Source organism: Dicentrarchus labrax, unplaced genomic scaffold, assembly GCF_905237075.1.
Source record: "Dicentrarchus labrax unplaced genomic scaffold, dlabrax2021, whole genome shotgun sequence".
In the NCBI taxonomy this organism is placed as follows: domain Eukaryota; kingdom Metazoa; phylum Chordata; class Actinopteri; family Moronidae; genus Dicentrarchus; species Dicentrarchus labrax.
This window is the reverse complement of record NW_026136882.1, coordinates 45573-70532: the sequence shown is the minus strand read 5'-3', so window position 1 is coordinate 70532 and position 24960 is coordinate 45573. Positions and strand designations below refer to the sequence as shown.

Here is a 24960-nt window from a genome sequence, read left to right as displayed (position 1 = left end):
TGCCATATCTGTGAGGTGGATGGATTATCTCGGCAAAGGAGAAGTGCTCACTAACATAGATTTTGACAGATTTGAACAATATTTGGGAGAAATAGGCCTGTTATGTACATAGAGAAAGTCTTAGATCTTTGAGTTCAGCTCATGATGAATGGGGGCAAAAACAAAAGTGTTGCTTTTTAAATTTTGTTCAGTCTAATGTGCATGTTATTTCCAAGCTGCAGTGCACATAAAATCACTATTTTATGATCATGAGATCATGTGATCTAGTCAAACACACACACAAACTCCCTGACTGAATAAAACTGCACAGATTTTCCTCACACACACTGCAAGATTTAAATACTCTGTAGAAAGTTTTGGAATAGCTCCACGAATTCTGTTTTAGTGTGGACAAAGAGCCAAAACCAAGAAACAAAGATTTAAATGTAACTGCTTGATGCAGATGTAGTCCTACAGTGTGTTGTTAAGATGCAATAAATCTCAAACCTCTTGTCGCTCTACTTCTCACCCTTTCTCCTCCTTTCTTAGGAAAAAGGAGAAATTCCTGTTTGGAAAAAGGAATTGATGAAACTTCTTGGTGACAGGTGGAAAGAACATGACTTTGAGATTAAGGTGACTTTTCAGTCTAAAACTTCACTTTTCTCTAAATGTTTATAATAATTATCAATTGATTTGTAAGATGTTGTCTTCCTCCATTTTAGCATAATTTGATTTGAGAATATGAAAACAAACTTATCTCCCACATTTTCTCTGTTAGACCATTGAAATGGTCAAAAAAACTTAGGAGGCAACAAAAACATTTTCTTAACTTTACTAACACACACACGCACACACACGCACACAAACTCCCTGACTGAATAAAACTGCACAGATTTTCCTCAAACACACTACAAGATTTAAATACTCTGTAGAAAGTTTTAGAATAGCTCCATGAATTCTGTTTTAGTGTGGACAAAGAGCCAAAACCGAAAAACAAAGATTTAAATGTAACTGCTTAATGCAGATGTAGTCCTACAGTGTGTTGTTAAGATGCAATAAATCTCAAACCTCTTGTCCTACCACTTCTCCTCCCTTCCTAGGAAATATTTCCTGCTTGGAAAAGGGAATTGGCTAAAACTCTCGGTGGCGAGCTGACCGAAGATGACTTTGACATTACGGTGAGTTTTCAGTCTAAAACTTCACTTTTCTTTAAATGTTTTTAAGTGTCTTAATTATCAATTGATTTGTAAGATGTTGACTTCCTCCATTTTAGTGTAATTTGATTTGAGAATATGAAAACAAGCTTCTCTCCCACATTTCTCTGTTAGACCATTAAAATGGACTATGGGATGAAACGCGAGGACCCCATCGATCACTTATATTTCTACAGCAAGCACAACACTACCCGCGCATTCAAGAGGAAGGTCAGAACTAAAACGATGATGACAACAGTTTTAATTTTAGTCTTCCTTTGCATTACATCCCTCTGTTGTAATTATTCTGAAATGTATGCTGCTTTCAGCGTTGTCAGGTGTCCAGGATACGCCCAACGTGCTTTTCTGAGCGACTGGTCAGGTTTGTCTGTAAGAAGACTGATCTGAAGGCTGATCCGAAGGCTGACCCGAGGGCTGAGTTTAAAAAGTGGTGCAAGGCAAAGGGCTTCCCAGAGTATCAGGTAATCTTTATAAATAAGCTATTAAATATATGATATTGTAGGTATTATGTGGGAGTTTGTGTAGCCTAGGGCTGTAGCCACTGATTACTTTCATTATTGTTTAATATACCAAATATTTTCTTATAAAAGCAGTCAGAAAACTCAAAAATTATTGATTTACTTAAACATAAGACAGAAAAACAGCAAAGCTGAATCTAGGCAACATTTTTGCTTGAAAAATGACTTAATTATGATTATAATTGTTTATCAAAATAGTTGCCCAACTTCAGTTATGTATCTTTCACTCCAGCTTTTGGAAGATGGACATCAAAACTGAAAACAAGCAAACACTCCCTGGTAATCATTGGTTCATGATTGAAAATGATTTAAATATTATATAAGGTGAGTATGTTAATGCACACAGAGTCTTCTTTATAAATTAGGATGCATTTGTATATTCAGGCCCTGTACTCTGGTCTTTTAGAGGCCTGATCAATATTATACATGTATCTGTAGTTTAGTTTGATTTTAGACTCCTTTCATAATCTAAAGCTGTACGTGTCTGATTTTAAACTGAATCACTTCTTAATAGCATGTTGTTACTAAAAACATACCAGAAACATACTATTACTCTGTTGTGAACAATCAATCATGGTTACTTAAAATATCTTTGTGTGAAACTGAATATGTACACAGAAAGTTTCACTGATTTATTCATTTATGCGTCTTCATGTATTCTGTGTATTCACTTGCCAACATATATAATGGAGTTTGTCATTTAAAGTTTAATTTGTGGTTAAGGGATTTCAAATATTTTGGTTTTGATGTTAATCATGTGACTTAATGTGGAAATTTGATTAGATATTATTATGACTTTGAGTGATGTTTGATTTTAGGTAGTTTCTGGTGGTGGTTGTGGTTCCAACGATTGACTGTATCTTTCTTGAACCACAGAATTTATCTTTACTTCTTCAATGTTGATTTTTTTTTCATTTGTTTTTAAATATCTCTTTTATTGGTGACATATTTTATCATATTTTGGTCTTGAATTATTCTACCTTTTGAAACTGGCTCTTTTTTAATGTAACCATCTGTATGCATGTGGTAAATGGAAAATTATAAATATATAATCATATTCTAAATATGTAATGGGGCTATAAAGGGAAATCTACCAGAGACAATTAGAAGCTTAGAAGCTTTAAACTTAATTCCTAAAGTTGATAACAGATTGTGCTCTACTTGAAATAAAACTATTTTTTCCTTTGATTGTGTGCCCTCGTGCAGTTTAATTTGTCACACACTAGAGGACATCATACACTCTCGTGTGTTTTGCTGCAGCTATCCCCAACCCCATGTAATGTGTCTAATATACACATTGTTTGTACAGTAACAGGTGATATGGAACCCCCAAAGTCAAAGACAATTATTTTTCTGGTCTTGTGTACACAAGATAATATGTTGAGGCACAAGTGATGGTAACGCATGAAATAAGTAGTTTTTATTAATTTAATTGATATCCAACTGTACATTTATTGCTTTAATTTTCCTAACATGAACAGCAAAAAGCCCAGTGTTGAATTAACTCGCACAGAGTTGACAGTTTTTCAGGGTTTATATAGCTCCACACTCTCCAGAGTTATTAATCAAAATAGTTAAACATTTTACACTTTGCAGAGTTAATTTTACTCCCTTTAAGTGTAAAATCTACACTGAAAAAATGTAAATATTAATTATAACAATTAATGACAATAATCTCAATAATTTTCAAAATTAAAATCAGTTTTTGCCTTTTCATGTGTAAAACCATCAATCATATCATCATATAAATCATACGCATTAAAACGCAAAATGTGCTTTGAAATGTTCATCAAATGGCTTGAGGGAGTGGTGTTATGTTTGGTAGGACTGTGGACCGGGGTGCGGATTCAGATCACTCTAGGCAGGTTGAGGTCAAGGGTTTTATTCACAAAGAACTGAGTAGAAGTGGAACTGTGCTTGAAAAGGGCAAGGTGAGAGCAGGGGCAGGCAGGTCCTGAACAGTGGCAACCAGCGCTCCAAAAGATCCTCCAGGCAACACAAAACACTCCAGGTGCAGGAATCTGCAGGAAAGGAGAGAAAAAACACAAAGCTTTTAGTTCTGGTCTTGACAGAGAAACTCAGTCTAAAACTAACCAAAAACTCTAGAGACTAAATTGGCCTGAAGTACTCAACCATGGGTAAGGAATAATCTGGCGACGAGTCTCAGGTAACCCCACTTCTTAAGGCCAGGCACTGATGAGAATTGCCAGCAGGTGTGCAACTCCACCAGGTGATCAGCTCACTGCCAGGCATAACACACACCCACAGACAGAACCACAGGAGAAACAGAAAACAAGGAACACACCCCCAAGTGTCACAGCATCAACTGTGACAAGTGGTTTGCCTGGCATGAGATGAGATGCTTATCCATGGTGATGTAGAAGCTGTCAATCCAGTTCTTCTGACGCCTAACAGTGAGGAGGTGTGGTTGTTGATCCTGCTGGTTGCGGGAGATGATCCTCCAAACTGTAGCATGACTACGGTTGAGATAAGGAAACAAAGAGAGAGATCATTATTGAAGTGATTACTTAAACATCTCCCTGCCTAGTGTGAAAAAGGAAAGCATATGAAGACAATTTGTCTTTCTCTAAAATGACTGACCCCACCTTTAATGTGTAAGAAACATTTCAATGTTGCAGCTTGTTGAGGGGAAACTAATTTTAACCATCTTTTAGACCGTTGGGTGGTTCAATCTATAACAACGTGCCACATTTTATAAGCAAATGATATGTTATGTAAGTAAAATCTATATAAAGTACAGTGGCTGAGAAGTTGATCTGGACTGAAAGCATCTCTCCATTTCCTCCTAGACAAATTAGGCAATGCAAATTTGAGGTATATAAATGTCATTTTTGGAGACAGAGTTGCTAGTCAAGATTAGAAGTCTTGTGTAATGGTCTGCCCTGATCACCTGTTTTAACAACGTGATATAACATTAGTGTGACTATCCTGATATATTTATATCGCTTGTCAGATCACAGACACAGATACAACCTTTGACAGATCCAAGACTCTAAAGAAGACAATGCCAGCAAAGTTGCCTTTCAACTTTAAGAAATGGACTGTGAACAAAATTGTGCAGTACCTTGAACAAGAAGAACTTGGACAATGGGCAGATAAATTCAAAGGTTGGTTTTCTGGTTTGGTAGATTTAATTAAAGTTAAGTTATAATCTCATGGTGTAACGTAAATAAGTTAAGAAGTTAGAAGCTGCTTTAACTAAGGACTTTCCCTATGATTCTGTATTGTGAGGCATGGAAGCCAATATGAAGGCTACTTGTCATAATGTAATACAGGACAGTTATTAACGGCTTTCTCTATTACACAGAAAAACAAATCACTGGTAATAATAATAATAATACATTTTATTTAAAGGCGCCTCTCTGGGCACTCGAGGACACCGTACAACGCATAAAAAATAAAAACAGTAAGAAATAAGAAACAGATAAGAAAAGACGATGTAGTTAAGTAAGTTTATAGTTAAGTGGGGTATGCAGTTCTAAATAGGTGAGTTTTTAGTATTGATTTGAAGAGTCTTAGAGAGTCCAGGTTCCTGAGGTCCGGTGGGAGTGAGTTCCAGAGATGGGGGGCACCATGCTCCCCATGGTGACGAGGCGGGCGGGAGGGACAGAGAGGTGGACAGAGGAGGCAGATCCGAGGGAACGGGAAGGGGTGGCGATGTGGAGGAGTTCGGACAGATAAGGAGGGGAAAGGTTGTGGATGGCCTTGAACGTAAACAGGAGGATTTTGAAGTTTATGCAGAGTTTGACCGGGAGCCAGTGAAGTTGCTGCAGAACAGGGGTGATGTGGTGGATGGAGGGGGTTCTGGTGATGATTCGAGCTGCAGAGTTCTGAACCAGTTGAAGTTTATTGAGGTATTTGTGAGGTAGACCGAAAAGAAGGGAGTTGCAGTAGTCGATGCGGGAGGTGACAAGGCTGTGTACAAGAATGGCAGTGGAGTGGGGAGAAAAGGAGGGGGCGGAGGCGATTAATATTGCGAAGGTGGAAATATGCAGACCGGGTGATGTTATTGATATGGGATTGTAAAGATAATGTGCTGTCAAGGATGACACCCAGACTCTTAACCTGGGGGGAGGGGGAGACAGAGGAGTGGTCGATGGTGAGGGAAAAACTGTCAGCTTTTGAGAGGGTTGATTTAGTGCCAATAAGAAGAAATTATGTTTTATCACTGTTTAGTTTGAGGAAGTTGGAGGAAAACCAGGATTTGAGCTCGGTGAAGCAGTCAGTAAGGGAGGAAGGTGGGAGAGTGGAATTGGGTTTGCTGGAGAGGTAGAGCTGGGTGTCATCCGCGTAGCAATGAAAATGGATGTTGTATTTGCGGAAGATATTGCCAAGGGGAAGGAGGTAGATTATGAAGAGAAGGGGGGCCAGGACAGAGCCCTGGGGCACACCAGTGGTGTCAGGGGACGGGTGGGAACTGAAGTATTGGAGTTGGATGAACTGAGTGCGGCCTGAGAGGTAGGATTTAAACAGGTCAAGGGGTGTGTGTGAAATGCCAATGGAAATTAATCTGTTGAAGAGGATAGTGTGAGAGATGGTGTCGAAGGCCGCACTCAGATCGAGGAGGATGAGAATAGTGAGTAAACCAGAGTCGGCTGCCAGGAGGAGGTCGTTTGTGATTTTGATTAGTGCAGATTCAGTGCTATGGAGGGGGCGGAAACCAGACTGGAATTGTTCGTACAAGTTGTTAAGGGTTAGATGAGAATGAATTTGGGAAGCAACAGTTTTTTCAAGGATTTTGGAGAGGAAAGGTAGGTTGGAGATGGGACGATGGTTATTATAATTATTAGGGTCAGCAACAGGTTTTTTCAATATTGGAGTGATGGCAGCAGTTTTGAAGAGTGTAGGAACAATTCCAGTGGAGAGTGAGGAATGGATGATGGCAGAGATGAGGGGGAGCAGAGAGGGGAGGCAGGCTTTCACCAGAACTGAGGGGAGGGGATCTAACTGACAGGTGGAGGGCTTGGACTTTAGGATGAGGTCTGAGATATCTAAGTTCGAGGGGAGCTGAAAGAAGGAGAATGAGTGAGACGTCAGACAGGGTTCAGGATCTGATGAATTTTCTGATTGAAAAAGGACATCAGGGAGTCACAGAAAGCAGTTGAGTACAGATGGGGAGGGAGAGAGGCTGGGGCCTGATTGTACCACCATCTGATTTCTTTTAGTTTTCACACCTCAATTTTCTCTCTTCAACTAATTCCCTATTATACTCTTCTTTTTCGAGGGAACCTAATGATCGTGAGAGAATCCTGTTCTGTATCAGGAAGCTCTGGGAAGTCCAAGGCAAGTTAATTTATGTGTCTAATTATACATCACAATACATTTCCATACATTTTAAGGACTAGAGAGATAAGAGAGAGTAAATAGAAAAAATCAAGAGCTTGTAAAATACACAACTAAAAGATTCCAGGATCAGTGAATGAACCTAATCACAAAATCAAAATTGGGCTTGTTTACTCTCCATTGTTGATTGGACAGCAAAGGAGATGTGGGAGGAAAAAAATCAGAAATATTGCAGTATGAAATAAAGAAAAGACTAGCCCTCAGGAGAACTCGAGTTGGTTTACCCTTTTGGGTAATAACTGGACTTGATATTGTTTTATGTGTTCTACAGGTGTTCAATGATCCCATCCACGGGCATATGGAGTTACACCCACTTCTTGTCAAAATCATTGACACGCCTCAGTTCCAGAGACTACGGAATATCAAGCAGCTTGGAGGGGCATCATCAAATACAGTCGCAAGCGGCGTTAGTTGCATCCCCACTGTAAGCCAGTAAATCCTTCACACTTGTCCTTTAAAAAGCAAGGCAGAGTCCAGCCAATGGTCAGCGGCTGTCTGCCTCGACTGCTTGAGGTTTGAGTGTGGGTGGGGAGTATAGAGAGGAGTAAACACAATCCCCAATCTAGGCACGAAACGATCTGTAGGAACCTGGAGACAAGAAGATCTAGGCTGTATAATATAGGATACCGTAGGTACTATATGGGGACTTCAGACTGGAGATTCCATTAAAGTTAGTTTAGTTATGAGCATTAGGATGGGAACATAAGCAGAGATGGAGAAATTACATATATTACATCTTGTCAGAGCTCCAGGATCCAACTGCAGTTTTATTGCTCTCTGATCTTGGATCTTGAGTCTAGTCTTGCAGCTAATGATTATTTTCCTTGTTGATGAATCTACAAATTATTTGATTATTCTACTAATATAGTTTAATTTAATTTCAGAATTTAAAATTCATCACAACTGGGTTTCAGTAACAATTGGCATTTTAGTGGGAAAATAAGAGTATAGTTTTATTAATTTATTATTAGTCAGTCGACTAATGATTTCAGCTCCAGTGCAGTCTAGTGCAACTTCAGCAATGAATCTCTCACTATAAACTGCTCTTCATAATACTGATGCACTTATCTGCGCTGTGTTTATTTACATGCAGGATGGAGACACCGGAGCTCAGCCGTGAGGAAAATTTCCCCAAAAATTAATCTGAAGTTTTGGAAGATCAAAACTGATAAATAGAAAGCAAAAATTCCCTAACAAATGTATGCTTCTTTGCGTATTCTCTGTGTTTTCTTTATAATTGGAATCTGCCAACATATGTAATGGAGTTTTTCATTTAAAGTGAACATTTAATTTGTGGTTCAGGGATTTCAAATATTTAGTGGTGTTTGGTTTTAATGTTAATCATGTGAATTAATGTGGAAATCAGATTAGATACATTTTGATTCTGAGTGATGTTTGATTGAGATTTTTTTCTGGTGGTGGTTGTGGATCCAGTTTGGTTATTTTACTGAATATTTCTTCCACTACAGGATTTACTGTTACTTATTCACAGTTTATTCACTTTTATTAATGGCATCTTTTATTTTGTTAATTATTCTACCTTTTGATACTCTTGAGAAGCACTATGTTTTTCATCTATCAATATGAAAAAAGCATTTAATACTCATACGATAAAGGCTCAAATCTTTTTTTTTTATGTAATCATTTGTATGAATGTGGTTAAGGCAAACTTTGGGTTTCATTGTGTTTTGCTCATTGTGTGAAAATGTTTTATATTGTTATTATGTAATGTAGCTATAAAGGGAAACCTACCAGAGGTTATTAGAAGTTTTGAACTTCATTCCTATTGAGACAGGTTGATAATAGAATATTTGAAATAAAACTCTTTTACTCTTCATTATGTGACTTTGCGCAGTTAAACTTGTCTAACACTTGAGGGAATCATTCACTTGCATGTTCCAGCTGTCACCCAGGAATAGAAAGGCTGCTCAACTATAAAAACAGTTGAATTTGAACTTTATTGATGCAATGTGTAAAATGTACAAATTGTTTGTACAGTAGCAGGTGATATGTAACCCCCAAAGCACAAAAGATTATTTCTCTTGTGTGCACAAGATAATATATTGTGTTATTTAAGTTATGGTCATACATGAAATAAGTAACAACCGATGCACATAAAGAAAATGTATAATATAACCTAAGAATAAGTAATGTATGTCATTGATGTCAAATTTTACATTTACTGCCTTAATTCTCAACATGCCTCATGACAAGAGTCTGAACTGAAGCATCTGTCATTTATTCATTTTCTTATTATTATTGTCCTGTGGCTTCCATACTCTTCTACAATTGTAAAACAAATATTTTTTGGTTGGTGTTGGTGACACAAAACAAGACATTTAAAGAAGTCGCCTTAAGGTTAAGGATCTTCGATGGAGATTTTCCACAATTTTCTAATATTTTCTTGACCAAACAACTAATCAATTAATCGAGAAAATAATCACAGATTAATGATAAAGACTTTAATTGTTAGTTGCAGCCATATATCTCATCACATTCCCATCAGTCTCCACAGAGTGTCTCCTTACAGCAAAAAGGTCCCAGATTCCATCCATCCTGGCCTCTAATGGGGAACCCTGTCAAGCTTCAGCATCTAATCATTAATAGATCTATGTTCCAACCATCACTCCTGATCATGAGCTTTGAGGTAGTGACTGAGAAAATGGGTAGCAGAACCGCTGCTCCCTCGTGACATATTGCTACTTTTAAAGGAGCATTTTTACTGCATTTTTGTTGTCTTAGTACTTGTACTTTGTGCAATGACAATAAAGTTGATTCTAATCTAATCTAGTGAACAGGATTGTTCAATGTGACTAACATCAGGGTTGAGATCCAAAATGATTGAGTAATATTTTGCCCTCCTTACACCTTAGCAACATGATCCCAGATAACTAGCTAAACATGGCCATAAGCTTTGTGTATGCAGTGCGTGTGTTGCAGAATGTTTTGCTTTTTATTCCAATGTTAACAAATCAGAGCAGGCACACTGCCCACATGAGCAATACGTCTCTGCAGCAACACTTCACTAGAGAGTTGAGGTCTTGCATATCTTTTCTATGTGCCATTACTAACAAAAACAGACACTATCAAAGGGACTGGGTCTGGCAACAGACTGCTGCTCTTGCTGTATTCCCACTAGGAGGGACTGGAAACAGAACAAACAACAACGCTACCAAACTCCCTCGGAAGGTAAAACCGTCTCAAGAGAAGTTTGATAACACTGTTGTTTGTGCTGTATAGGGTGGAGATGATAGCAACATAAACTCAACGGTGTTTGTCACTGATGATAATCTGGAGCAGACTGGCAGAGCGTAAGTGTCCTTTCTCTTTACAATTTGCTAACTTTAATTTATAATATTTTTATTACGTAACTTAGTGACTATCTAACAATCCTACACAATATCAGGAAGCTCTGGCTGATCACAAGGCACGGGAATATAACATAGGTAATCGTAGATCACACTAAATATTCAGGGCTAGAGATAACTTGTAGAATACACAGGAAGTGAGTATGTAAAATGTGAATGAAGTGAATGAACCTTGCCAACTGCATAATTGGGACTGTTCCTCTTAACTCTTGCTTGTGAAGTCCATTGTCAATCTAGAGCAAAAGAGATGTGGAGGCTAGAAAAAAATGAGAAGGAGGAAGATTACCGCAGGAAATGAACAACTATTTCAGTGATCAATCAGGGGAATTAGGAGTGTTTTTTTTTATTAATTTCTATGATATTATTAAAGATAAAGATATTATTTAGTACCTTTAGAGTTTCAGAATGGCTTTTTCTGAAATTTAATTACTTATATTGTTATGTTTTGTTTTGTGAATTCAGACAAAAACATCTTCAGCAATTCAATCAATCAAAATCTGTCATTCATTAAAGAACAAATGCAACATTTCTTTAACGTTATTATTGTTTTGTGGCTTCCATACTCTTCTTCAATTGAAAACAAATATGTTTGTGTTGTTCACACAAAACAAGACATTTAAAGAAATCGCCTTAAGGTACTTCTTCCACATTCACATAAGTAAAAAGACGAAAAGAACTCAGCAGAACTAACTGTTGGTACAAGAAAATGTTACAGCAAATCAGTGATCACTGAAATAAAATAGGCGACTAGTACATTTATATTCAATTTTTGGTCTGTGTGGCCTGGGAATAAGTTCATAAGCAACTAGAACAGCACTTCCATTCAACTTTTTAATTTTGCCAGGCATTTTTGGCAAGACACCCTTCTTCAGTGTGTATTGGCAAGTTCATCCCATTTTACTTTATCAAACACCTTTTCAAAGTCAGCAATAAATAAAAGCCCATTACAATTCCTCATTCACAAATTAGGCAATGCAAATTATTTGACTCAGAGGGCAGTAGTTAGATGGGTGTGGTGGAGACAAAGTATTGTTCAACACAGCACAGGTCTGTCGTGATCAGATGTTTAAACAATGTGATATAACATTGCTCAGTTACGATTTAGCTTTAAGAATTGGACTCTGGAAGGAACCATTGCATTTCAGAAGAAAAAAATGGCAGAACAAGTTTAGTATAAAATAGTTTTTCTGGTTTTGGTAACTATTTGAAGACTTTCCTTATGATTCTGTATTGTAAGGTGTTGAAGCTAATATCAAGGCTACTTGTCATAATAAAAACTTAATTAACTGCTTTGACTTTCACCCAGAAGAAAACACCATTGTGGAGAATAACGGCAATATTTAAGTGTCTCAGGTTGCAATGTCAAAACATTTTAACAATCCTGGATAGAAGTGTATAAAAAGCAAATTCCTCTGATGTTCTACAATAACCTGATTTATTTAAGTCTTCACAAATCACTTTTCTCTCTTCTACTCATTCCCTACTATGGAAACTTTGTTGGAGCAGGAACCCCGAGCCGATCCCAAGCAAGGTGATGTATCATGTGCCTAATCGTACATCTCTCTAGATGTTCATACATTTTCAGGACTCGAGAGATAAAAGAGAGAAAGGTGAAAAACAGGGAAAAGATCCAACAGCTTGTAAAATAAACAGCCTGAATCAGTGAAATTCATACACAATGACAACATCAAGATTGTGCATGTTGATTCAAGATATGTATGAAATAAAGAAAGACCAGCTTGTGACTATCCTGATACAGTATATTTATATCGCTTGTCAGATCACAGACACTAAAGAAGACAATGCCAGCAAACTTGCCTTTCGACTTTAAGAAATGGACTGTGGAGCAATTTGTGCAGTACCTTGAACAAGAAGAACTTGGACAATTGGCAAATAAATTCAAAGGTTGGTTTTCTGGTTTGGTGGATTTAATTAAAGCTAAATTATAATCTCATGGTGTAACCTAGATAAATTAGGAAGTTAGAAACTGCTTTAACTAAGGACTTTCCCTATGATTCTGTATTGTGAGGCATGGAAGCTAATATGAAGGCTACTTGTCATAATGTAATACAGGACAGCTATTAACTGCTTTCTCTTTTACACAGATAAAGACATCACTGGTGACCAACTACAAACTCTAACAGCTGACAATCTGAAGGATATGGGCATAAAGTGAGTGCCTCCCCTTGTTAAACCACCTGATTGTACAACCATCTGATTTCTTTTAGTTTTCACACCTCACTTTTCTCTCTTCAACTAATTCCCTATTATACTCTTCTGTATTTTCTTTTTTTCTTTTTTCGAGGGAACCTAATGATCGTGAGAGAATCCTGCTCTGTATCAGGAAGCTCTGGGAAGTCCAAGGCAAGGTAATTTATGTGTCTAATTATACATCACAATACATTTCCATACATTTTAAGGACTGGAGAGATAAGATAAAAAATCAAGAGCTTGTAAAATACACAACTAAAAGATTCCAAGATCAGTGAATAAACCTAATCACAAAGTCAAAATTGGGCTTGTTGTTTGGACAGCAAAGGAGACGTGGGGAAAAATAATTCAGGAATATTGACGTATGAAGTAAAGAAAAGGCTAGCTTGTGAAGCCCTCAGGAGAACTGGAGTTGGTTTACTCTTTTGGGTAATAACTGGACTGGATTTTGTTGTATGTGTTCTACAGGTGTTTAATGATCCCATCCACGGGCATATAGAGTTACACCCACTTCTTGTCAAAATCATTGACACGCCTCAGTTCCAGAGACTACGAAATATCAAGCAGCTCGGAGGGGCCTACTTTGTTTACCCTGGAGCATCCCACAACCGCTTTGAACACTCAATTGGGTATGTTTGCAGATTTATTTTTTAAATAGACACAGGTATGTGTTTAATAAAAACATGGTGCATATGTTTATAGGTATAATAGTTCAGTATATATTTCATATATACACTTTTCTATTTTTGCAACAGGATACAGTAGTAATTGTGTAATGAGTTCTTTGTCGTGTGTTCTGTATATGGTGGTAAAGGGTGGCGCATTTAGCAGGACAGCTTGGACAAGCTCTGAAAACAAAGCAGCCAGGTCTCAACATCACTGACAGAGACATCCTCTGCGTACAGATTGCTGGTCTTTGTCATGATCTCGGTGAGTGAGGCACACCTTTAGAAATTGTCAAATAAAAGTCAATGTTGATCTAATTTCAAGGGTTTCTGTAGGCACTAACAATTAAAGGCTTGTCTGAACTAACAGCTGACAATACAAACAAAGTGTGCAGTGGTCCACATGATATTGTACATTTCTGTTCTTCAGAATATTTTTCTTATTTCAGTGATGAGCTACTGCTAATATAAACTCAGCATTCCTGTAGATGTTTTAGATTAAATGTCTAACAGATAAGTCCTTTAGTGCAAAATACTTGCAGGAAATGTTGAATTCCTTTCACATTCAACATTAAATCGTATTGAATGGTAAAGTGGAAAGTTTAAAATGTATTCTTGAAAAGAACTAGTTCATATTACATGTTGTTTGACCATTTCAGAAGGAAAAAGTGTTTATAGTTGTTCCAAAGGACCATACTTGATGCAAGGTCGCAACATGATGATGATTGTTGAAATATAAAATAATGGCACAAACTTCAGACAGTCTCTCCTGTAAGGCATTCATAGTGTACACACACAACAAAGTAACTCTCTTGTTTACGCATTGACTACCAATAAAACACCCAATGCTATAGAGAGCAGTAAATCAAGATTTTATACAATGATCAAAGTCACGTTTATCACAAACAGGAAACAGTTCATCTTTTAAGAAAATTCTGTTGAAATTTGTGCTGATTTCAAATGGAAACTTGGCTAGAATTTTAATCTAACACAGCTGAGTTTATTAAAACAGTTAAACTTGGAGGAAATGTTGAATTTGCATTATCAGCGAACAATAATGAAAGCAAATGGGAGAACATTACGAAACATGATCAAATGTACTTGAATAAGAGGTAAAGGCCTGCCTTTAATACAAACCTGTTTAAAATAATAACAATAAGATAAAATCACAAATGGCACATTTTACAGTTCACACACAATCACCTTTAGATTAACTTCAATTTATTTCTCCATATCTAGGACATGGGCCATTTTCCCATCTGTTTGATGCAATGTTCATCCCTAGAGCACGTCCAGGCAAGGAGTGGAAGGTAAGAAACAATTATTTCTGTTGTTCATGACATATAACATGACAAAGGAAAACACAGTCACGAGCTGCATTAAGGAAGCAAATCAGTTAGATATAAATGGTAACTAATTAGCAAAGACACAAACAACAAGTCAGTGCTTAGTTGTTAAGCTGCAAGCAAAAAAGCCAACATAATGGCGGATCATTTATTTGTGAGCCCAACTGAACACTGAGATACGGTTTAAAAAAACAAATCATCTGATTTCATCTCAGGCATAATGGATAATAATGGCATAATGCAGTCTCTTTAGGTACGGACATCTTCATGGTTATTTTCTCAGACAGGAGAGAAACAGTAGACATAGGCTGAGTAGCACTAACTGTGACTAGTGAACTGATCTTAATGTGTAGAATTTGTTGCAGTCCCCTTACTTTGAAAACATAAAGACCAGGTGAGATGAAAAATGTCATTTTAACCCTTTAAGTATGCATCCTCCGTTATATTGTACCCCTATTTAAGACTACATGCCAAAATCATCGTTTCTTACTGTAAAACAAAATGTGACACATGCTTGATAAGTATGAACTAACTGATTTCAACCAACAATATCATGACATTCACCTGTCAATAAAGCTTCAACTTTTAGTGACACAGAGCGAGATTCATGAGTTAGCTAGCTAGCAAAAGCATGGCTAGCTACTGGAGCCGAGTGATTCTGGGACCTCACTGAAAGTGAATCATATTTGATTTGTTCCTGTTCTCACTTTGAATTCTGGTATTAATATATTAATGAGTCTGTTTCTGTTGCAGCATGAAAGGGCTTCTCTGGACATGTTTGAACACCTGGTGAAAAGTAATAAGCTGGATGGTGAGATGAGGAAGTATGGCCTGAACCCAGATGATGATCTGGACTTCATCATGAAGATGATTGACAAAGACCAGGAAACTAGCTTGAACTTGTGTGATATCAGTCAGTATCAATATTGCTACAACAACCAATGTCTAATGCCACAATTGTCTGTAATCTCCACAGTGGCTACATAAACAAAAAGACCATCCAGAAGACCATCCAGAAGACCATCCAAAAGACCTTCGAGAAGACAAGTCCTTCCTCTATGAAATCGTGTCCAACAAAACAAACGGCATTGATGTGGACAAGTTTGACTACTTTGCCAGGTGGGACTTGTTTAACAGCGACTGTGGAACAATTTACTTTTTGATGTAGAATGATGAACTTTGTAGGGTTTGCTATGATAAATCACAGCGGCCCCATTTGTTGGTACAACAGTGGTTTAACTGTATTAGTGTAATCAATTTATTTTGGTTATCAAAGTTTAGAATTATCAAAAGATAATAGAAAATGACTTTAATTAATATTAAAGATCCTCGGGGCACCACCCTTAAATAAGGGAATGATAGCCAATATTTGATTGATAAGTCTCATAAAAATACACTAAATTATTAATTTAGAAATCAGATTAATAATTCTAACTACAAGTTTTAATAATTAACTACAACCACAATCCCTATTAATAATTACAGTGGAAGCCTTTGGAGTTCTGCATAGAAGAGGTTGGTATCACTCACTCTTGTACGAAATTAAATAGGCCAGCATGTATAAACACAAACATTTATTAAAGGAACAATAAACGCAATCAGATCAAAATACACAATGTGCAATCTAACTTAGCGGGAGGGTTTGAGTTTGAGTTGCATGCAAAGACGGTGTCTGTGTGAAGCATTACATTAAACTACCATCACTTTAGCAATGTCTCAGAGAATACAGTTACTACAGTAACCTGCGTTAATCAAATCAACAACACAATACAATAACCACAATAACCCGAATAAAAACACATTAGTAACATCAACAGTAATTAAAGTCCTTGTTCAGCCGTTAACTCTGTTAAGTTATCTGTTTATGCCCAGTACGTTACCGACAGTCCAACGGAGGAAGAAGAAGAAGAGTTGCGGGTGTGCTGCGTGGATCAGCTGATCAGATTCTGGTTCTGAAGTCCAAACAGTCTCTGATGTCCGCTGGTGCAGGTAGCAAGAAAAAAGGCGTTTCGCTCGTTGCTCTGCAGAGTTAAGGACTTGGCGTTAACGTCGCGTTGCTCCGGTAAAGTCCGACTTTCTCTTTAAAGCTGCAGATGTTGACTCCCGTTAGCGGTGCGCTGCCCAGGGATCGCAGGAAGAAGCTCTTGTGCCGTACTATAATCCTTAGACGTGCGTCGGCGGTGGGACGGGCCGCACCGAGGTCCTAAACGTATCACCCGGTGTGGGCGAGCGAGTGAGCGGCGAGAGCGAAGAGAGAGAAAAGAGAGAAGAGAGAGAAAAGAGAGAAGAGAGAGAAGAGAGAGAAGAGAGAGAGTAACTCCGTGTCAGGAGTTTTATCACCTGGACATCGCGCGTCATCAAGCTGCATGAGGTTACGGTCACAGGAAGTGACAGGAAGTGACCCGTCACAATAAAAGTCCAGTTAACCACATGAACGAGCTCACATTTTAAGGTCCCCTTTGAGCCGACAACTTGTATTATTTCCCCAGAACAATTACAATAAATAGGAACTAAAAGGCAGATCTTCACAGCTTGGTACCAACTGGAGGAACTTGCAGTGATCATATTTGATGAGAAGAGATGTAGGCTTTCCAAAAGATCCTCATAGAAATAAATAAATAACCTTATTTAAAAAAAATTCTAACTACAAAATTATAGTGTTGGGAGATTTTAACATTGATTGGCTAACTAAAGCTTTTCATTATTTAAATGAGTTTTTTCATGAGTCTATTCAACCCTGTGCTCTATAAATCCCAACTGCAACAATAATATTATTAGGCCCAATATTTTTTTTCAGAGCAAGAAATTAAAAACATTTGGGCACAGTGACAGCATGTAAAATAGAAACACAAAGACAAGATTTGACATAAAAGGCCACCCCACCACTCCTTTAGTTAGTCAGAGGAGCAGAATTACTTAATGTCTTCTGGCATAGGGAAGATATAAATAAGATTATTAAAATTAATATTAGTGCGTCTGGTTCACCATCTACATGGCCCACAGACTGTGATAACACGAGTTTGAGGCTGAAGTTCTGTCCAGAAGGGGGGGCCTGGTAAAATAAGATAGGACAAGAAGGCCGAAACAGTGACGAGGTGTAATGACCATTTGCCCAGATGTGGGAGGGGAGTCAGTTACACTGGACATTGTTTGGAACTTTCTCCAGGTTGCTTTTGCTGATTAGACTCAATAAGACCATTTTCTTCACTCTGTTCTATCTTAGGGACTGCTACCACCTGGGCGTCCAGATCAACTTTGACTATCGTCGCTTCTTAAAGTTTGCCAGGGTGTGTGAGGTGGATGGCCGGAAGCACATCTGTGTTAGAGACAAGGTGCAGACAATGTTACTCCTGCTTTTTATCAGACTGTAAACAGATTTGTTCCGACTAAACTATAGGCAATACTCTCAACAGGAGGAGGATAATATGTCTGAAATGTTCCACACCAGGCTCTGTCTCCACAGAAGAGCCTACCAGCACAAAGTGACCAAGATCATAGAGACTATGTCAGTACTTACCCTTCTCTACTTTTTCTACTTTTCAAGCAGCTTTTCTGAAGAATGATGCATTGTATTCTTGTGATGTTTTTAGTACTTTTGTTTTACAATGAAATGGAAGGATTAATTAAAAATTGTTCCAGTGAGAATAACATCTCTGGTAGTTTGGTGACATTTTGTGCATTTCATTTTTAAAAGTAAACATATCACTTTTAAAAATGATTCATGATTAATAATGATTAATGATGATGATTAATAATGATTAATGATGATGATTAATAATGATTATCCAGGATCACAGATGCTTTTTTAAAAGCAGACGGACACATCTGGATTGAAGGCTCAGGAGGGAACACGTTCACTCTCTCCACAGCCATTGATGACATGGAAGCCTACACTAAGCTGACAGGTCTGTAGATAGCACTGGGACAAATCTGATTCTCTAGCTGTAAGAATATGTGTTTGTTTGGTAAATCTTTATAATAAAAATCATAAGCAATTGTAAAATATGTCATTACAATCGCAATACGATTTTTTAATTAATTAATTCACATTTTATTTAGCTGATTTTCTGAAGTTTGGTTAAAATCTGTGCTATATTTTGATGAAAACCAAGCTACTAACAGTTAGGCTACCTAGCTTATTATTGAGAAACTAACAGGTATATTGCATTAAGAGGTAATAAGTTTTGTTGAAGTTGTTGGAGTTTAAAACTCATGTAAACGCTATCAAATCTAATAAAGAGCAGGACAGTTGTAAACATTACCCTAGAATTTGACATAGCTTATCATGCTAATATGCATATAAACACAATGGTTAATCCATTTCCTTCACATTTTCTGAGGTTTTTGAAAATCCTAAACTGGGTATTGCTTCTACTATTGTCTCATGCACAAAGCAGGTGCAGAACTCCAAAACCTGACAGACTTGCTGTGTCCACTTATTTACACTTACACGGTTTCTGTTTGGTGGAGTTCAGCAAATGTTCAATTGAGAGTAGAAGCAACTTGCTGAAGTTTTGAAGGCATCTGTTTCTGATTGAAACATATTTTAAATGACAAATGACAACGGGTGCTGTAAAGGTTGTAATGAATGATAAATGTACACGCCAGATTGATACAGCTCTTCACAAGCATGCTTAAATAAAGTTAATTTAATTTTTTCCATATTTAAAAACAAATGAATGAGGTAAAGTAATCTTGTCCCAGTTATACAGTCTCTCAGGTAACCATGTCAGTTCTGAATTTGTGAAACACTATGAATGATTTTGTGACCATGTCTTTGGTTTGGTTTAATTCACTGATCTTCCACTCTGTTTATCTGTTTCTCTGTAGATTCTGTGTTTGAACAAATACTCAACTGTTCATCTCGCGCACCCCAGGAGCTGAAGGATGCAAGAGACATTCTACAGAGGATCATCAATCGAGACCTCTACAGGTTTCTGGGTGAAACGCTGTTTGAGGATCCCACTGAGGTTTCTACTAATGTCGTTGTGTGCCTTTATTGCATTACACTGTCTGTCACATCATCTATTTCTCTGTTATAATGAAGTTGGATGTTATACTCCTTTTGTGTGCACATTCCTTGTTTCTGTTTTCTCTATCTTTTTCTCATTGCTTATATGGATATTGTGCTTGGATTTCACTTGGACTACAACACATTCCTAACAGTTACAATTTCTAGAAATTTAATTTAGAGGATGTGATAGCAGTGTGAGCAAAATCATAGAAAGGAACTTACTCACTTACTGCATCTACACTGAGCTGGCAGTTTTTTGTGTGAAAATGACTCACATTCACACTCCCATACAGGTCATATATTTCATAGAAACTTCTGCCCACAGGTAAACAGTAGAAAAGGCAAAATCTCTTCTTCTTTATCTTCTTTTTAGTTGGCAAACAACAAAATTGCACATCACAGCCAACACCTGGTGATGTGTTGGACAGACAGCCCAGCTGACAAATACTCCTTGTGATGCTGTTTTAATGCAGCCAATATTGTTGTCACTTAATATTTTCCTGTACTGGAATAAGTATGACATAAATATTACACCTCTGTGGCTCCGGAGGTAGAGCAGGGTGGATGATTTGATCCTCAGCTCCTCCTGTCAATATGTCAAAGTGACCTTGAGAAAGACTTTGAATCTGAAAGCCCTTGTTAGCCGTGTTAAGATCAAAAAGCTCTATGTACACTGCACAAAATTATAAACGCAACACTTTTGTTTTTGCATTTTCGAGGGGCCTTTTATTGTGGCCAGCCTAAGGCACACCTGTGCAATACCCATGCTGTCTGATCAACATCTTGATATGCCATATCTGTGAGGTGGATGGATTATCTCGGCAAAGGAGAAGTGCTCACTAACACAGATTTTGACAGATTTGTGAACAATATTTGGGAGAAATACTTTTGTGTACATAGAGAAAGTCTTAGATCTTTGAGTTCAGCTCATGATGAATGGGGCAAAAACAAAAGTGTTGCGTTTTTAATTTTGTTCAGTGTAATGTGCATGTTATTTCCAAGCTGCAGTGCACATACAATCACAATTTTATGATCATGAGATCTAGTCAAACACACAAACACACACACACACACAAACTCCCTGACTGAATAAAACTGCACAGATTTTCCTCACACACACTACAAGATTTAAATACTCTGTAGAAAGTTTTAGAATAGCTCCACGAATTCTGTTTTAGTGTGGACAAAGAGCCAAAACCAAGAAACAAAGATTTAAATGTAACTGCTTAATGCAGATGTAGTCCTACAGTGTGTTGTTAAGATGCAATAAATCTCAAACCTCTTGTCCTACCACTCTCACCCTTTCTCCTCCCTTCCTAGGAAAAAATTCTTGCTTGTAGAAGGAAATTGGCTGAAGCTCTCGGTGGCGGGCTGACCGAATATGACTTTGAGATTGTGGTGAGTTTTCAGTCTAAAACTTCACTTTTCTTTAAATGTTTATCTTAATTATCAGTTAATTTGTAAGATGTTGACTTCCTCCGCTCTAGCATAATTTTATTTGTGAATATGAAAACAAGCTTCTCTCCCACATTTCTCTATTAGACCATTAAAATGGTCAAAAACTTAGGAGGCAACAAAATCAAACATTTTCTTAACTTTACTAACACACACACACACACACAAACACACACACACACACACACACACACTCCCTGACTGACAAAAACTGAACAGATTTTTCTCACACACAATAAATCTCAAACCTCTTGTCCTCCCACTTCTCACCCTTTCTCCTCCCTTCCTAGAAAAAAGGAAAAAATCCAGGTTGGAAAAAAAATTGATGGAACTTCTTGATGACGGGTTGAAAGAACATGACTTTGGGATTATGGTGAGTTTTCAGTCTAAAACTTCCCTTTTCTTTAAATGTTTATCTTAATTATCAATTGATTTGTAAGATGTTGTCTTCCTCCATTTTAGCATAATTTTATTTGCGAATAGGAAAACAAACTTCTCTCCCACATTTCTCTGTTAGACCATTGAAATGGTCAAAAAACTTAGGAGGCAACAAAAACATTTTCTTAATCATCATCAATGATCATGAGATCTAGTCAAACACACACACACACACACACACACACACACACACACACACACACACACACACACACACACACACACACACACACACACAAACTCCCAGACTGACAAAAACTGCACAGATTTTCCTCACAAACACTACAAGATTTAAAATTTTGGAATAGCTCCACGAATTGTTTTAGTGTGGACAAAGAGCCAAAACCGAGAAACAAAGATTTAAATGTAACTGCTTCATGCGGATGTAGTCCTACAGTGTGTTGTTAAGACTTGTGCAGTGCCCGTATGAAGTATGTATTGCTATAGAAAAGTGGGAGGTTAAGTAGCTTTTTCATGGATGGCCAAATGAGGTTGTGTTTGAAGGGGGGACGTCAGGGACATTTAGGTTTGTTGTGAAATGTGTAGATTGATAACTATTGTGTTTTCATATAATTTGGCTTTTAGCAAGGACACTGTTGGGAGTTGAACCCCATTCCACTAATGTGAAAGTACCACACCTCATGGTCAGCGCATATAAATTCTGAAAGAACAAAGTGAACTACGAGAGAGAGAGAGAGAGAGAGAGAGAGAGAGAGAGAGAGAGAGAGAGAGAGAGAGAGCAATGGCAGTAAGGGTTTCCACATAAAAAATTTTTTTTTGAAACTACCAAAATAGTGTGAAGGGATAAGCCGACGGCGTGGAGCGAGGGCGTGTCGGTCAGACAGTGTGATAACTGCACAGGTCTCTCACTCAACTTAATAAAGAGAAATGTCCCACAAAGCAACGTTACAGGACCAAACAACAGTAACGTAGTAACTGTAACCAGAGCCCGTCTACGGAGAGCCTGGCCACTCTCTATTAAGTCCCATTGTACCGAATTTTGGTTGCAGTTCCACCAGAGTTCCACGGGGGGCGATCGCCCGTCAGTGCAGAATGAATGGGAGCAGATGGAGCTAGACGGCTAAATTTGTCTCTTTCACCTGACTGTCGTTGAGAAATCTCAGATTTGATTGTAGTTTTTGCAAGTTCAACATGGGTTATAGGTCGAAAGTTGAATGAACGAGTACTTATGTCCTTTCGATTTCTTAAAGGACGAGTTGTTGTTGCCCATAACACGCTAGCATTCTCCTAATGAACGCTGATTGGTCAGTGAAGGACTGATTACGACCAGAGATCCCGCTTGATGGCATCGTGGCATCCGAAGCGGGACCAGAATGTTAAGGCGGATTTTTTTGCCCAAGTTCTTTTTTTTAACACAGCAACTTTTTTTTGGGTTGCTGGTACTTTTATCTGCCTATCGTTATGTCTGTGTTGTCGATGCCTCGAGAGAAAAGGAAGTGCCGAGCGCGGAAGCACAAAGTGACTCAAGGCTTGCCGTAAAGCGGTATCTCTGGCTGTACGATGTGTATGACGTCATTGACATTTTAAAAGACTTTTTAAAGCAAATAAGTGACTCTAAAAAATCTAACACCCAGCAATGTGTAATTTCTTTGCATCCTCTTTCGAATGCAACATTCAAATTACTAGACAAAAAATTATATCCTGAGAAAAGTGGATTTTGAGGGTATAGCTCCATAGACCTCCATTCATTCTGCACTCATCCTGTGAGCGCCCCCACATGGAGCCAGAGTGGAACTGCAACAGTTCAGAACCCGGAAGTTTACCGAGAGTGGAACATCTCCCCTTATTAGACATTCTCTGCTGTAACTGTCTTTGGCAACTTACATGAGGAAAAAAAATACCACAGCTGTACATGGAGTAGCGTCTGTCCTCCTGTCTGTCCTCCCGCCTGTCCTACCGACTCTTCCGTCACATTTCTGCCCGAAAAACTCACAGAGTGTTTGTGATCAAAAATCACCGCGACCGCCAGCCCTCCGGACCGAGACATCAGTTTGGGCTCTGCAGTGATTGGCTCTGGTGCGCACGTGGCTACGGTGGCTGTCGTTGACAATGCTAGCGGAATTCGGAAATAATTTATGAAACAATAATTTATTAACGGTATCTTTATAGTTCACACAAAGCTGACGTTGCACACCCTTAAACCACACAGCAGCCATGTTGAAACTCTCAGGTCAGTCTGATCCTGATCTGCAGAGATATTTGAGCCACACAAACACATGCACACACACACACAGACAGACAGACAGACAGACATTTCTTGCTTCATAGATAGATAGATAGATAGATAGATGCAATAAATATCTAAAAACCTCTTGTCCTCCCACTTCTCACCCTTTCTCCTCCCTTCCTAGGAAAAAATACCTACTTGGAAAAGGAAATTGGTTGAAGCTCTCGATGACAGGCTGACCGAAGATGACTTTGAGATTGTGGTGAGTTTTCAGTCTAAAACTTCACTTTTCTTTAAATGTTCATCTTAATTATCAGTTAATTTGTAAGATGTTGTCTTCCTCCATTTTAGCATAATTTTATTTGAGAATATGAAAACAAGCTTCTCTCCCGCATTTCTCTGTTTCTTGAAATGGTCAAAAACTTAGGAGGCAAACAAAAACATTTTCTTTACTTTACTAACACACACACACACACACACACACACACACAAACACAAACTCCCTGACTGACAAAAACTGCACAGATTTTCCTCACACACACTACAAGATTGAAACACTCTGTAGAAAGTTTTAGAAAAGATCCATGAATTCTGTTTTAGTGTGGACAAAGAGCTAAAACCAAAAACAAAGATTTAAATGTAAATGCTTAATGCAGATGTAGTCCTACAGTGTGTTGTTAAGATGCAATAAATCTCAAACCTCTTGTCCTCCCACTTCTCACCCTTTCTCCTCCCTTCCTAGAAAAAAGGAAAAAATCCAGGTTGGAAAAAAAAATTGATGGAACTTCTTGATGACGGGTTGAAAGAACATGACTTTGAGATTGTGGTGAGTTTTCAGTCTAAAACTTCCCTTTTCTTTAAATGTTTATCTTAATTATCAATTGATTTGTAAGATGTTGTCTTCCTCCATTTTAGCATAATTTTATTTGAGAATATGAAAACAAGCTTCTCTCCCGCATTTCTCTGTTAGACCATTGAAATGGTCAAAAACTTAGGAGGCAACAAAAACATTTTCTTTACTTTACTAATACACACACACAGACACACACCCACACACACACACACAAACCCCGACTGACAAAAACTGCACAGATTTTTCTCACACACACTACAAGATTTGAATACTCTGTAGAAAATTTTAGAATAGCTCCACGAATTCTGTTTTAGTGTGGACAAAGAGCCAAAACCGAGAAACAAAGA

General features: G+C 37.9%; 2 protein-coding genes and 1 long non-coding RNA gene across 15 annotated transcripts in view; 2 read left to right on the top strand and 1 right to left on the bottom strand.

Annotated features, from left to right (window-relative positions):
• Window positions 1–24960, top strand: part of LOC127360567 (deoxynucleoside triphosphate triphosphohydrolase SAMHD1-like) — a 70375-nt gene that overhangs the window by 9176 nt on the left and 36239 nt on the right. For 2 of the 13 annotated variants that reach the window (XM_051394988.1, XM_051394986.1), the window contains exons 12-15: window positions 19496–19635; window positions 21000–21077; window positions 23945–24022; window positions 24503–24586. The exons of 2 other annotated variants lie outside the window; for them this stretch is intronic. In XM_051394988.1, coding sequence (XP_051250948.1) covers window positions 19496–19635; window positions 21000–21077; window positions 23945–24022; window positions 24503–24586 — 380 coding nt within the window. Of the gene's footprint in view, window positions 1–528; window positions 613–1079; window positions 1158–17888; window positions 17998–18078; window positions 18171–18454; window positions 18571–19495; window positions 19636–20999; window positions 21078–23944; window positions 24023–24502; window positions 24587–24960 lie in introns of all 13 variants that reach the window. 9 more of the 13 variants (XM_051394995.1, XM_051394997.1, XM_051394991.1 and 6 more) reach the window with 8 other exon arrangements.
• LOC127360570 (uncharacterized) overlaps window positions 3578–24960 on the bottom strand; it is a 48123-nt gene continuing 26740 nt past the window's right edge. The window contains exons 2-4 of the long non-coding RNA XR_007883815.1: window positions 14523–15496; window positions 3845–4188; window positions 3578–3732 (exon numbers count right to left, since the gene is read on the bottom strand). This is a non-coding gene — a long non-coding RNA (uncharacterized LOC127360570). The remainder of the gene's footprint in view (window positions 3733–3844; window positions 4189–14522; window positions 15497–24960) is intronic.
• On the top strand, window positions 4705–9861 carry LOC127360569 (deoxynucleoside triphosphate triphosphohydrolase SAMHD1). The gene is made up of 4 exons (XM_051394999.1): window positions 4705–4839; window positions 6957–7015; window positions 7347–7499; window positions 8169–9861. The coding sequence occupies exons 1-4, from the start codon at window positions 4737–4739 to the stop codon at window positions 8193–8195; spliced, it is 342 nt and encodes a 113-aa protein (XP_051250959.1). The 5' UTR covers window positions 4705–4736; the 3' UTR covers window positions 8196–9861.